Source organism: Pan troglodytes, chromosome 10 (assembly GCF_028858775.2).
Source record: "Pan troglodytes isolate AG18354 chromosome 10, NHGRI_mPanTro3-v2.0_pri, whole genome shotgun sequence".
Lineage (NCBI taxonomy): Eukaryota > Metazoa > Chordata > Mammalia > Primates > Hominidae > Pan > Pan troglodytes.
The window spans coordinates 10,985,616-10,999,190 of record NC_072408.2 but is presented as its reverse complement, the minus strand read 5'-3'; the positions used below and the strand labels follow the sequence as shown (position 1 = coordinate 10,999,190).

General features: G+C 38.4%; 1 protein-coding gene across 12 annotated transcripts in view; it reads left to right on the top strand.

The window, feature by feature from the left end:
* PARP11 (poly(ADP-ribose) polymerase family member 11) overlaps positions 1-13,190 on the top strand; it is a 61,720-nt gene extending 48,530 nt beyond the window's left edge. For 11 of the 12 annotated variants that reach the window (XM_016922812.4, XM_016922816.4, XM_001156627.8 and 8 more), the window contains 3 exons: positions 15-145; positions 7,844-7,995; positions 9,593-13,190. In XM_016922812.4, coding sequence (XP_016778301.1) covers positions 15-145; positions 7,844-7,995; positions 9,593-9,909 — 600 coding nt within the window. In that variant the 3' untranslated portion in view covers positions 9,910-13,190. The remainder of the gene's footprint in view (positions 1-14; positions 146-7,843; positions 7,996-9,592) is intronic. The other variant, XM_016922814.4, reaches the window with a different exon arrangement.
* Positions 13,191-13,575: the final 385 nt, after the last annotated feature.

Sequence of the window (13,575 nt, the reverse complement as noted above, 5' to 3'; positions counted from 1 at the left end):
ATTTATTTCTCCAGCTTATTCCTCTGCACAATCAAACACATGAATATAATGAAGTTGCTAATCTCTTTGGGAAGACGATGGATCGCAACCGAATTAAAAGAATTCAGAGAATTCAAAACCTAGATTTGTGGGAGTTCTTTTGCAGGTGAGATGATTTCTAATCTGAAACTTCTTACCACTATGTCTTTTATGGTTAAAACATAAATATTGAATTGTATTAATCTTCAGTGGTGTAGACATGCTGTTTTTCTCTTGCCGTGTTTTGACCTGGTCTCAAGGCTCTTCAGCATTCTCAGGGAGTGAAAGAGGTGCTCTGTAAACTTTGCTTGTAGCGTTGCAATGTGAGAAGCTCCTTCCTTTCAAGGTTTAGAGCTATGCGTCTTGGCTGAAATCAGCATTACAGAGGAGTGTCAGAGCTGTTTAGCTTTGTTGATAGGACTTCCTTGGCTAAGCCTTTTATTAGAAGTCTCTGCAAAGACTGTTTTGTTTTTAAATCATACTATCTTGCCAATAGTCTTTTGTCTGTTTTATTTTAAAGAACACTTTAAAACATACCTTCAAATTTCCTGCTTAGCCTGAAGTTTATTTTGTAGATTTAAAATCTCAATTCCTTACTGGATTTAAGTGGGAAATGACCCATTAAGTTGGGTGACTTAACCAAAGTAAAGTCCATTACAGAAAACTTTAAGCTATTAAAGGTATTATCCAAATTAGCCTGTTCTGCCATATTTTTTATGACATGTAAAAAATTAAAATAAGCGGTTCTCTGAAATATTTTCAATTAACATTTGTAGATGAGATTTGGTGTCTAATATTTTTAAATATGTAAGCTGACTTTTAACTTTGTATTCAGAGAAATTGCAAATAAACACAAAAGTAGAGTCTAATATAATGAACCTCATGTATTCGTCATCCTGATTCAACATCTATCAAGATTTACCACACATAAACTATCTCCTTTTTTGTTATTATTATTGTTGCTGAAGTATTTTTAAGCAAATCCCAGACCATAACTCATTTCATTTCTATATACCTGAGAATTAGGCTGACTTTTGTTTGGTAAAGATACATGGAATTCTTTCATGATTCTGACTAGTTAATATGGCCTGTGTACATTTCAGGTTTTATTCTTATAATAGTTTATGGTAATAAGGGGCTTTCAGCTTGTGTTCTTTATAGTCTTGGGTCTATTGGCCAAACCAACTTTTATTTCTGACAATAACTGAGTTTAACTGAGTTTAGACAGTTTAATTTAGTTCTTGTTTAGATGATTCTTTTATAGAGGAAGACAGAAGCCTCTGCCTCCTTTGACTTTATTCTCTCACTGAATAAAGTAAGTTTTTCTGAAATAGTCTGATGAAAATTTAATTCATTATTCTTCATCAGCCCTCTGAAGTGGAGATCAAATTGGTCTCCCCCATAACTTGAGTCCCCAGTTAAATCATAGTGGTAAAATGTACCAGTGACTCCCTAGAACATTTTATACTAAGAATTCCACTGGGAACAGTTTTACTCTGGTGATGCCCTTCACGGTTTTATGTAATGACATAAATTACATAATGACATAGAAATCTGTGATGGTAAGTGAACCTGCCACCTGCCATGACAGTACAAAATACTGAGTCTCATTATAAGGGCAACGTGTCATTTTGACATCATCCTGAAGAACTAAAATAACTTTGTCTGTCTCACTGTCACATAACCTATGACTCACCATATAGGTAGTCAGGCCCACGTGAGTCCATCCAGCAATAGTTTTCACATTGCCTAGGCCTCTCTTACTTCCCCCACTTCTTCTAACAAAAATGTCTTAGTACCTACTTTATGACAAGCACTGTTCTGGGCACTTGGGATATAATGGTACAGAGAACCATAGCTTGGAGAGCCAGACCATTGTAACACAGAAATGTAGGGGTCAGCACAGGGAGTCATGGGAGCACAAAGTGAGGGGACCCATCCACCTTTGCCAACAAAAGTAGGGGATGTGGAGTGGAGTGGGTAGAATTAGGGAGCCCCAGACACCAGTTGGATAGGAGAAGGGCATCAGAGGCATCAGGGGCAGTAACAGCCAAAGTCTGGATATAAGAGGGAGCACAGAAAATTGAAGCAGCTTCAGATTGAACAGAAATTAGGTAGAATGGTGAGAGAGGAGGCTAGAATGGTATCAAGAGGCAGAGCATGCAGGAGTTTGTAGTAGCACCACTGGGGTGGTTGTGCGATCGTCTTTAGTAGCCTTAGTTGAGTTGGATTGAACCAGAGTGGAAGTCAGAGAGTTAGCAGGGGCTAGACCATGTGGGGCCTTATAAGCTAAACTAAGAGGTTTGGATTTTTTCCTGGGACAGTAGAATGCCATTGTAGAACTTTAAGCAAGAGAGTGATGGATCTGATCTGCATTTTAGAAAAATAATTAGGCTGTGTGGTGGAGAAGGGATTTAAAGCAGTAGTTCTCAACTGGGAGTGATTTTACCTGCTGGGGGACATTTGGTAATGACTGGAGTCATTTTTGATTGTTAATATGGCAGGGTGGGGGTGCTCCTGGCATCTACTGGATAGAAGCCAGGATGCTAAACATCCTACAATGCATGACACAACAAAGAAGAAGCCTTTCACAACAAAGAAGTGTCCAACACAAAATCTCAGTAATTGAAATCCCAGTTCATAGCAGAGAGACCAGTTTAGGAAATTGTTTCAGTAATTAAACTGAGACACGTTGGGTTGCCTGACCCAAAGTGGTATCTGCTGTGTTGGAGCAAAGAAGAGAGTTTTGAGGTATTAAGGTTATAGAATGGTAGCTAGCTTGGTGCCTCACTTACTGTATGCGATGGAGTGAATAAGGGAGATGAGAAAGACAACTCCCAAGTTTTTGGCTTGTTTTACTTGACTAAGGGAATATCAGTAGGGACATCTTTAGGGATGATGGAAAGGGAGTATTAGTTGATATACAGCAGTTGACATATGGGTCAGGAGTTCAGAAGAGTGGTGTAGACTAGAGACAAAGGTTTTGGAGTTGTTAGAAAATGTGGGGTAATAGAAACTATAGGAATGAAGAAGATGACCAGGGAGCGTATGTACATTAAGAAAAGAAGAGGGCCAAGGGTCAAATTCTGGAAGGGACGAACAGAGGAAGAGAAAACCCAAGGAGGAAACTGACAACCACAGAAAGCGGGAGAAAACCAATAGAAGATGTAATCACAGAAGCTGGAGGGAGAATGTGGTTTACACAAGTAGGTGCCATCTGTACGATTACATACTGAAAAGATGTCAAGTAAGATAAATTTGAAAAGTTCCTTTGCATTTTTCAATAAGAAGGCCATTGGTAACTTAGATGAAGGCAAGGTTGGTAGACATCATATTGTGTATACAGCAAATGTTGACAACTTTTTCAAGAAGCTTGGCAGTGAGGAGGGTGAGAGATGTGAGAAGACAGCTAATGTGGGATTATTGTTATGTTATGTTTTTAAAATGTAATCATGGGAGAGAACTGAACATTGTAATTGGAAAGGACCTATGGAGAAGGAGAATTTAAAAGACTTAGAGAAAGAGTGGAAGGGCAGTTGATGGATTCTAGCTCCTGAAGAAGTGTGGTGAGATGAAATTCTGAGAACATATGTCAGAAAGGAGATAGAGAAGGGTGGTCCAGTTATGTTTACAGATAAGTAGAGGCAGAGGATGAAAAGAGGAGTTAGGTTAAGGAGTTCTTTTCTGATACCTTCCGTTTCTTTTGTGAAGGAAGAAGGGAGGTCACCTACAGCGAATGAAGTGTAGGGAGGTGTTGATAAGAGGGAAAGAAAAGGGGAAAGAGGAGATTTGAAATGGCCACTGTGGAAAATGGGGTAGAACGAGCTGTCTTGGGAACCACAGGATTTCTGTCAGCGTTGAGGGCTTAGCTAAAGTATGTGAATTTATAGGGCAAACCATGTTATGTAATGTACTTCAGCAGTACAAATGTAAGGGCAGATAGTGGAAATGGTTGGATTGATCCAGAGCTGGGAAGTATAAGGCAGCAAGGAAATAAGAGCATCTTGTTAATAATGTGAATTTAGATCAGAGATTCTCAAAGCTAGTTGCAGGTCAGAATCGCCAGTGGAATTTACTAGCAAGTAGAGATACCTGTCACCCGCCACAGATCTACTGAATCAGAACCTCTGGGTTCTGACATTTTTACCTTAAAAAATTCCATAAGTGGCTCTGATGTTCAGCAGGATGACAGGTGTTCTAAATCTAGGCAAATTTATTTTAATCCAGAGCATGAAAGTATTCTTGCTCCAGTGCAGAGCATGTGGCATACACACTTTAGCCAGTTTGGCACTCTAGTCCCTAAGAGGTGGATAATTTTGAGACATCTTTGAGAAGTGGGTGTGACAGTACTTTCAGTAAGTTCAGGAATGATTGTGGATCTGGGCAAAGGTGGGCAGGGTTGTGAAGAACTTAGTGTAGTTCTGTGACTTTCCTTGCAGATGTAACTAAAGTTCATGAGGCCCTGGAAATCACCTTTAGCCTTTCTGGAACACCAAGGTCATAGTCTGTGAATGTCCGCATTTCGTGGCTGCCTTAGTAGTGGGAGTAGTGGGCACTAGAACAAACTGTGCTGTGGGGATACAAAGCTTTAACCACCATGCCCCTGCCCTCTGCCTTCAACTGGTATATATGCACCATCTAATCTAGTAAGTAAGCGTTGTTTTCCATGCCTGCCTATGCCCATACTCCATGCCCTTTAACCCACAGTTTATTTATAATATCTAAAAGAAACTCCAGTGAATTTTCAAACCGAGATTCAATCGAATTTGTGCCCGAAAAGTAGTGATAAATGAATTTTTTTTTTTTTTTTTTTGAGGCAGAATCTCTTTCTGACACCCAAGCTGGAGTGCAATGGTGCGATCTCAGCTCACTGCAAGTTCCGCCTCCGGGGTTCATGCCATTCTCCTGCCTCAGCCTCCTGAGTAGCTGGGACTACAGGCGCCTGCCACCACGCCCGGCTAATTTTTTGTATTTTTAGTAGAGACAGGGTTTCACCATGTTAGCTAGGATGGTCTGGATCTTCTGACCTCGTGATCCGCCCACCTCAGCCTCCCAAAGTGCTGGGATTACAGGCGTGAGCCTCTGCGCCTGGCCTTCTTTTTGAGATGGAGTCTTGCTCTATTGCCCAGGCTGCAGTGCAGTGGCGCAATCTCAGCTCATTACAACCTCCGCCTCCTGGATTCAAGTAATTCTCCTGCCTCAGCCTCCCAAGTAGCTGGGATTACAGGTGTGTGCCACCACACCCAGCTAATTTTTGTATTTTTTAGTAGAGACAGAATTTCCTTAGAGTGGATTCTAGTCATTGCAGATCATGAAGCACAACATTGACAAGTTTGACATTACAGACCATGAAGCCTGGCATTGTGTATGATACTAATGTTTCTTTGAGAAAACCAGTATGGATTCACTAATGCCAAACTAACTAATAGGATTACCATAGTGGTAGATGGATAGGCCCCTTAGACAGTCTAGCTTGGTTTCTCACTTTATAGTGGTTGAGAAAGTTTCTTTTCAGGAAGACAAGATGGAGAAATATGTGCTGGTGGGTATTTCAAAGAGAAAAACTAGTAGACAAAAAGTCTTACGCAAAGAGTAACTCAAAGGCATGCATGCTTTCTTCTTGGATCCTTCAAAATTTTTATCAGAAATGGATGAAAATGTAGAGGGCTTGCTTATCACACTTGTGAGGATTCAAAACTAGAAGGGGTAGCTTATTTGTTGAGTGAGTGAATCAGCAGTCAGAAAGACCTTGGAAGACTGAAACAGTGGGTAAAAACAAGTATTATCTTCTTTTTTTAATTTAAAAAACTTTTTTCCTTTGTTTTTATAAAGGGAACAAATGCGCGTTGTTTAAAAAAAGTGAGAACATAAAGTTCTGAAAAAGGAAGTTCTTAGTGAAAGCATGCTGACTTTTTGTAAAGTAAACATTTGCTAAATGCACGACCTTCTGATGTCATGCTTAATGGTCTGGAAAGACTGTCACAAATAGATCAAAGCATATACATTTAAATTTTGATACATACTGCCAAGTGACTGTTGAGAAAGACCGTATGCATTTTCATCCCTGTCGCCATTTAAATGCAAGTATCCGTTCCCGAACATATTCATCGAGCTGCCTATCATTTACAGAACTCAGTCTGAGATATGGATATTTTACTGTTATTTAATTTTTACTTTTTAAATTACTATATCAAGTAAAGCTTGACTGAAATCTATTGCATTCAGTTTATAAATCAGTTGTACAGATTTAGCAAGCTAAGAGAGGTCTGGTTTGAAAAAGTCCTGGGAGTTTTAACCGACTACACACTTGATTATGGATGCAGTTTGCTGCCCTGTTACCAAAATACATTCAGTGGTGTCGGTGGAGTCAGTGCTGTCTGATGATATCTGGACTGTTGCTATTTCATGCCAACATTTATAAACTAGAAAGTATCCGGCAGATTCTTGTTAACTAAAGACTGTTGGGATAAAGAAAGACCTAGAAGCTATGCTGTGTCAGGAGTGGTTGAAGGAATGGTGTATATTTAACCAAGAAAAGAAAGCCTAAGTAGGTGTTCATAGTTATTTTTGGATATTTGCAATGTTGTTTTGTGTAAGAGTGATTTGAGTTGTTAGTGTTCATAAGAGAATAACTAAGACCAATCAGTAGAAGTAACGGAAGGCAGATTTGGTTTGGCATTGGGATGGATGTACTTTCCAACTATTACAGCTGATCACAAATAAATTGGGCTGTTTTGCAAAGTGAGCACGTGATGCTGTGAGTACTTGACACTGGATGAATTGAAGCAGGCATTAAAGAGCTATCAGAAGTCGGGGGAGGGGATTCTTTTTAATTTTTAAAATATGATTTTTATGAAATGTTTCAAGAATGAAAATGCAGCAAATAGTTTACAGACTCCCATGTATCTACCAATCAGATTTAACATTTTGATACTTGTCACATTTCCTTCCTCTTCACACAGATACAGGTGAAGTGTTTACTCCATCCCTGTCCTACTCTCCTTCTTTCCTCCTGAGATTGGTATGGTGCCTTATTGTTTGTATTTTGTATTTTTTACTACCTGTGTATGTATACCTACATAATACACAGTATTATTTTGAGTTCTCTCTTTTTGCAAAATTCTTTTTACATTCAATATTATTTTTTAAGATTTACTATGTTAATGCACATAGATCTACTTCATTACTTTTAACTTTTATATGTAAATACATGACTATATATTCATTTCTCTGTGAAATAATTTTAGGCTGTTTTCAGTTTTTGTTTTCTGTTACAATCAGTCCTACATTAAATATGCTTTTATGTGATAGGATAGATTTATCCTTGGGAAGAGGATTAAACTGGATGGCTTAATGTCCCTCCCAACCCTATGGTGCAAAATTTAGTCAATTGAACCAACATTTTCTAGTTTCTGAGGATAAAAAGCATATGACATGATCCCTGCTCAAGGAATTCACTGTCTAAAGTCTCTGCAAACTTTGTATTACTTGTTTGTTGTCTCATTTTTAGGCATCTATAAAGCTTAGCTGGTTTAGACAATCAATTACCTTTATGATATTGGGGCATAGCATGGGATAACTATAGTTTTTGGCATAATTTTCAACCTTAAGTTTCAGTGTTAACTAATAATTTTTGATGAGATGATTTATGTGTCCAAGAACGTTTGAAATTATTTCTTTTCTAGACTTGCTTTGTCCACTTGTTATTTATATTAAAGTATTTCCTGTTTTACGCTTTCTATTGAACCTTGCTCATTAAGATTAATAAATGCTACTTATGGTATATTTCTGTGTGCTTTTGTGTCTGTGTATATTGTGTTTTTAGGAAAAAGGCTCAGCTCAAGAAAAAAAGAGGTGTGCCTCAGATTAATGAACAAATGCTGTTTCATGGTACCAGCAGTGAATTTGTGGAAGCAATCTGCATTCATAACTTTGATTGGAGAATAAATGGTATACATGGTGCTGTCTTTGGAAAAGGTAATTATCAGAATACCAGGTCCAATTTGAGTCCCAGGAGAGAGTTTCCTCTTTTTAGAGGAATATAAATATAAATATGAACTGCTTTATGGCAAATATATAGAGAATGATAAAACAAATGGATTATAATTGCATTGTGTACCAGAATAGGTACTCGTGTTTTTGTTTTATTTTGTTTTTAAGAAAATCATAGGTAAGAATATTAGTGAGCAATAAGGAATAGTGGGGGAAAACTTCACGTTATTTATAATGTTGTGAAAATCCTGGTTTTTCAATTTATGTCTGGTACTCAGGCAAATTAAGGAGAGAGGTGAGGGGAAAAGGTATGGGATGTACATTTAATTTTCTGGTCCTTACGTTGTACCTTACCTCCAGCAAGAGAACTGACTACTGTTTAGGATCAGGATATGCTGCATTTTGAAAATGTAAATTAATTTTAAAAATAACTACTAAAAAGGCCATTCCACTTATTTAACTGTAAGGAGGTCAGAAGGTGTTACATAAATCCCATCAGTGTTAGGTAAATATGAGACTTTGCAATTCATTTCCACATTTTTTTAGAGTAAGAATGCCCTTAATGATGTCTATCTCTTGTGTCTACCATTTCAGAAGAGTTGGCTGCTTTATCGAGTTTTCATGTGTAGGCAGTGAGCCAGTAAAATCATTTTTGTTTTGGAATGCTCAGATATGAATAGCATTATACTCTCTCAGAAATCTTTTCATGGATATGGGATTCTATTGTTTCCAGAAATATTACTGAATTGTTATCCCATATCATAGAAATACGGTTTCTTGGGGTTTAAAAGAATCCCTGTAGGCCATCGGTTTCCACTGTGCTCTCTAGAGCTTTGCTGGATGTTGACAAGGGAACAGGGTGAGGAAGTGGTGAAAGGAAATAGAAACGGGAGGGAGGGCCAAGCAGTAAAACTCAGGGCTGGGCACGGTGGCTCACGCCTGTAATCCCAGCAGTTTGGGAGGTCGAGGCAGGTGGATCACCTGAGGTCAAGAGTTCAAGATTAGCCTGGCCAACATGGTGAAACCCTGTCTCTGCTAAAAAAATATAAAAATTAGTTGGGTGTGGTGGCACGCGCCTGTAATCCCAGCTACTCCGGAGGCTGAGGGAGGAGAATCGCTTGAACCTGGGAGGGGGAGGTTGCAGTGAGCTGAGATCGCGCCACTGCACTCCAGCTTGGGAGACAGAGCAAGACTCTGTCTCAAAAAAACAGAACAAAACAAAACTCAGGTCCAACCATACTTTTAATCATTAAACCAGTTTTATCTGTTTTATGAATTGTTTTCTTTGTAAGATTTATTTTAAAAACAGAAGTCTGATAGCTATATTTTGGTGGGGGCAGGGGATGGTGTTGGTGGTGAGGACTGGTCTGTACCAACAAATCTATTCCTATGGCAGTCTATACTACAGCTGTCCATAACAGATGGATTTCTATTCTTCTCTTAAAGATCTGCAGATGAGGAAATTCCACATCTATTTTTATTATACAATTCTATGCATCTATTCTTCTGACAAAATGTTTTTGCTTGTTTTTAATATATTCTTCGGAGTAATCTTGGCTTTTCTTGGTCCTCTTTGTTTAAGGAACCTATTTTGCTAGAGATGCTGCTTATTCCAGTCGTTTCTGCAAAGATGACATAAAGCATGGGAACACATTCCAAATTCATGGTGTCAGCTTGCAACAGCGGCATCTGTTTAGAACATATAAATCTATGTTTCTTGCTCGAGTGCTAATTGGAGATTACATAAACGGAGACTCCAAATACATGCGACCTCCTTCCAAAGACGGGAGCTATGTGAATTTATATGACAGCTGTGTGGATGATACCTGGAACCCAAAGATCTTTGTGGTTTTTGATGCCAACCAAATCTATCCTGAGTACTTGATAGACTTTCATTGATTTCACTTCCAAATCTCGGTGGTCAAGGAAGCTTTATCCTTTTTTGCAGGAAGGTTTGCTCTTCAGTCATCTAGCCACTAAATGTTAATTATCTGATACTTTTGAAACAGATATGAAAAAAAGTGGCCTCCATATAAAAAGACATACTGACTTCAAGGTTGGTTTTTGTTGTTTTGTTTTTGCCTGTTTCTTGTAGTCTTGTTTGTTAAAAGTTGATATCATTGATGTTTTAACACATAGGGGTGAAAGATACCATTCAAAATGGAATCAGCTGAGTCTCAACTAATGTGGTCATTGAGATCTTTAAAGTTTACGTGTGTGTTATCAGGATAAATTATTTTAGTTTAAATAGACTTATTCGTATAAATGTTGAAAAAAAATACAGACATAAATGTGTCCCTTTAGAGGAATTGATCCTTTGTAAATTGAATTCAGGTAGTAGTATCATCCACCAATCCATCTGTTGCTTTGTTGGTCTTCTGAAGGGGGGATTTAAAACTCTGAAACAGTCTGAGCACCTTGAGAGAAATCAGAAACAAGACAATTATTTGCAGTGCTGTCAAACAAGCCAGAAGGAGAAAATCAAGGTAGAATGCCCCACTTTCCAGTTGCCTTAGGATAGCAGGCTGCAGCCTCAGACTTGATCCTGTCATTCTCCTCTGTCTCCTACATTTGAATTGATAATTGCTGCAAAATGTCATTAGCCTACACTTCATCCATCAGGGCTCTTGGATTCTTACACCACGACTTGCTGTGCAAGGTGTTTATTGCATCTTCAAAGTGAAACTTTAAATTATTATTCAAACATTTATTTTCCTTTTGTTTTAAAAAGAGTCCCTACAATGATCACTTCTAAGATTTTTTCTTACCTTCCCCTCTGCAGCACACACAGCTATTCAACAATGATTTCTAAAATTCATATTTCAAATTTGTATCTCTCCATTTTGAAACATTATAGAAAGCATGGGATGCTTGAGACAAATCTGGTTTCTCCTTTGAAGTAGCTATTGACAACCTACTCTCTTGAAAAGTTAGATGTAATTCTTAATCATGTTTAGTGGAAATTTGTTTACCTGTTCCATCTGTTTTGCTGTTTCATTGTAAGGAAGATGAGAAGTGTTGGAACAGCTTCCCTCCCCTAAAGGTATTCTAGCAGAGGCGAGACAGCAACTTGGCAGGCATGTTGCATAGGAGTTAAGTACCAGATGGGGAATTGCCCATGTGATGGTGAAGAGTCTCTCACATTGATTTTCTTCCTTTTCTCCTCTTCTCTCCTCCTTCTCTTCTCTCCTCTTTCTCTTCTCTTCTCTTCTTTCTCTTCTCTTCTGTCTTCCTCTTCCTCTTCTCTTCCTCTCCTCTTCCTCTTCCTCTTTCTCTCTCTTCCTTTTTCTCTTCCTCTTTCTCTTCTCTTCTCTCTCCCTCCCTTCCTTCCTTCCTTCCTTCCTTCCTTCCTTCCTTCCTTCCTTCCTTCCTTCCTTCTTTCCCTCCCTCCCTCCCTCCCTCCTCCCTTTTTCTTTTTCTTTCTTTTTTTTTTGTTTGGCAGAGTCTTGCTCTGTTGCCCAGGCTGCAGTGCAGTGGTGTGATCTCGGCCTTCCTGCAACCTCCACCTCCCGGGTTCAAGCAATTCTCTTGCCTCAGCTTCTCCAGTTACTGGGACTACAGGTGCATACCACCATGCACGGCTAATTTTTGTATTTTTAGTAGAGACGGGGTTTTGTTATGTTGGCCAGGCTGATCTCAAACTCCTGACCTCAGGTGATCCGCCTGCCTCAGTCTTCCAAAGTGCTGAGATTACAGGCAAGAGCCACTGTACCCGGCCTGATTTTATATGATTCTGCCTTTAAAAGACAGCACGTATACCAAGCCTTTTTCAGAAAGCTTTTCTCTTAACTCCTTCTAATGCTGAATTTTCTCTCTATTATCCTCACCCAATTTTGGCTGAGAGTTAGTGTACACAATTTAACTTCTTAGAAAAATTCCAGTGTCTATGCTTATATTGCTCACTTGAATCATTTGAATTAGAAAGGGATCTACAAATAATAAAAGCAAAGAGTGCAGACAGATTAGGGATAGTAATTCTTAAAGTGCCATCTATCCCAGATTTCCGTTATAGACCAGCATATGTGTAATTGTGCAGTGGGAGGTAAGTAGTACCCAGGACATTGCATGTACAATACTTTGAAACAAAGTGGCAACAAAGATTTCCTGGCTCAGGTATGCACCCCAACTGCTGGTTTAGATGAAGTGCTGAGAATATTTAGAAAAAGCGCTTTAAAAAGCATCTAGAGATTATCATGAAAATAATTGGAGACAAAGTCACTAGGCTGCCTTGTGAGAGGCAGCATACCATGGCTCTAAACCCGTTCACAAAAAACAATGTTAGAGACATTAGGAATTCAGGTTTTGAAAAGCTTTTTTTCTATTTATTTGTAATTTACATACCAAAAAACCACATTAAAATAGTCCTCCCTTCAACATGGCTATCTTTTTTCAAGTTTTATATGCATAGCTCTCCCAGCACTTGAATGGAAAAACTGTTACAGCATTTGGGAGTTATTTTTCTTTTAGACATTTGCAGATCTTATCTCAAGGTGACTAGGAGCCCAGAGCTAAGTATTTGTGAGGCAATGTCTGCGAACGCTGAGCTTACCTAGTTGGTTTCTATGAAATATGTAGAGTGCACTGCAGTAGCCATTGTAAGAAGGTACTGTACCGGTTTTTTGGGGCCTGTTGTTATTGTTTGGTCTGAGAATGTACTGCCAACCCCTCTTTTATAAGAGAGAACTGATTTTGATACATATTTTAAAATATGATAGTATAGAGTTAATGGATGTTAAAATTTTATTTCTTTGTTTTGGTAAGTAGATTAAATAAAGAATCATATGATCAGTACATTTGAGAATTATATAACCAGTATATAATAATACTGGACACAACCATTTGCCATCTTTTCCTGTTATCATCCCATAGAGTGGGTGGGGAGAATGAATAGAAATAAACCTAGAATAATGATAAATGGTTTTTAAAACTCTATATTGAATACATTCCAGCTGATAATGACTTTTCTTTTTCACTTTGGTGATATCAGCCTCAGGGTAAAAAAAATGTGTTTATAAAAAAAGTTTCATAAATCTTTTAGTTATAAACAGGAAAGTTTTATATTAGTGTGTCATTTCATTTCTAGACTGTTGATGGTGATGATGATAAAGAATTTGGAGCCAATTTTGATATATGAATGTATTGCTTTTACATGTGATGATTAAAGCTCTCCATTAGCAGTTCTTGGTTGTCTGTGTATATCATATATTTGTTTCTGTGATTTATGTATCTCATCTCCACCTTGTATTATTTAAACCTAAGTTTTCAGCTCAATCTTAGTGGACCCAAGGAGTTTGTTGCCTGTAACTCATATGTACCCCACTTGCAGATGGGGGAAGTCTCTTGTTCTTAGTTTGAATCATCATGAGCAATAGCTAAGCAAATAACCTATGGGAAAAATCATTTACCGTGTGCTATTATAAAAAAAAAATCCCCAAACAGGCCAAGAGTTGGCATCTGCAGCATTTTTTATTCTTGATGTGCTCCCCTGGCTCAGCGGAACAGCTCTGTAGGGTGTGTCTGCCTTCACCCAAGGAGTATCCTTCCTACAGCCCATCTAACCTCCAG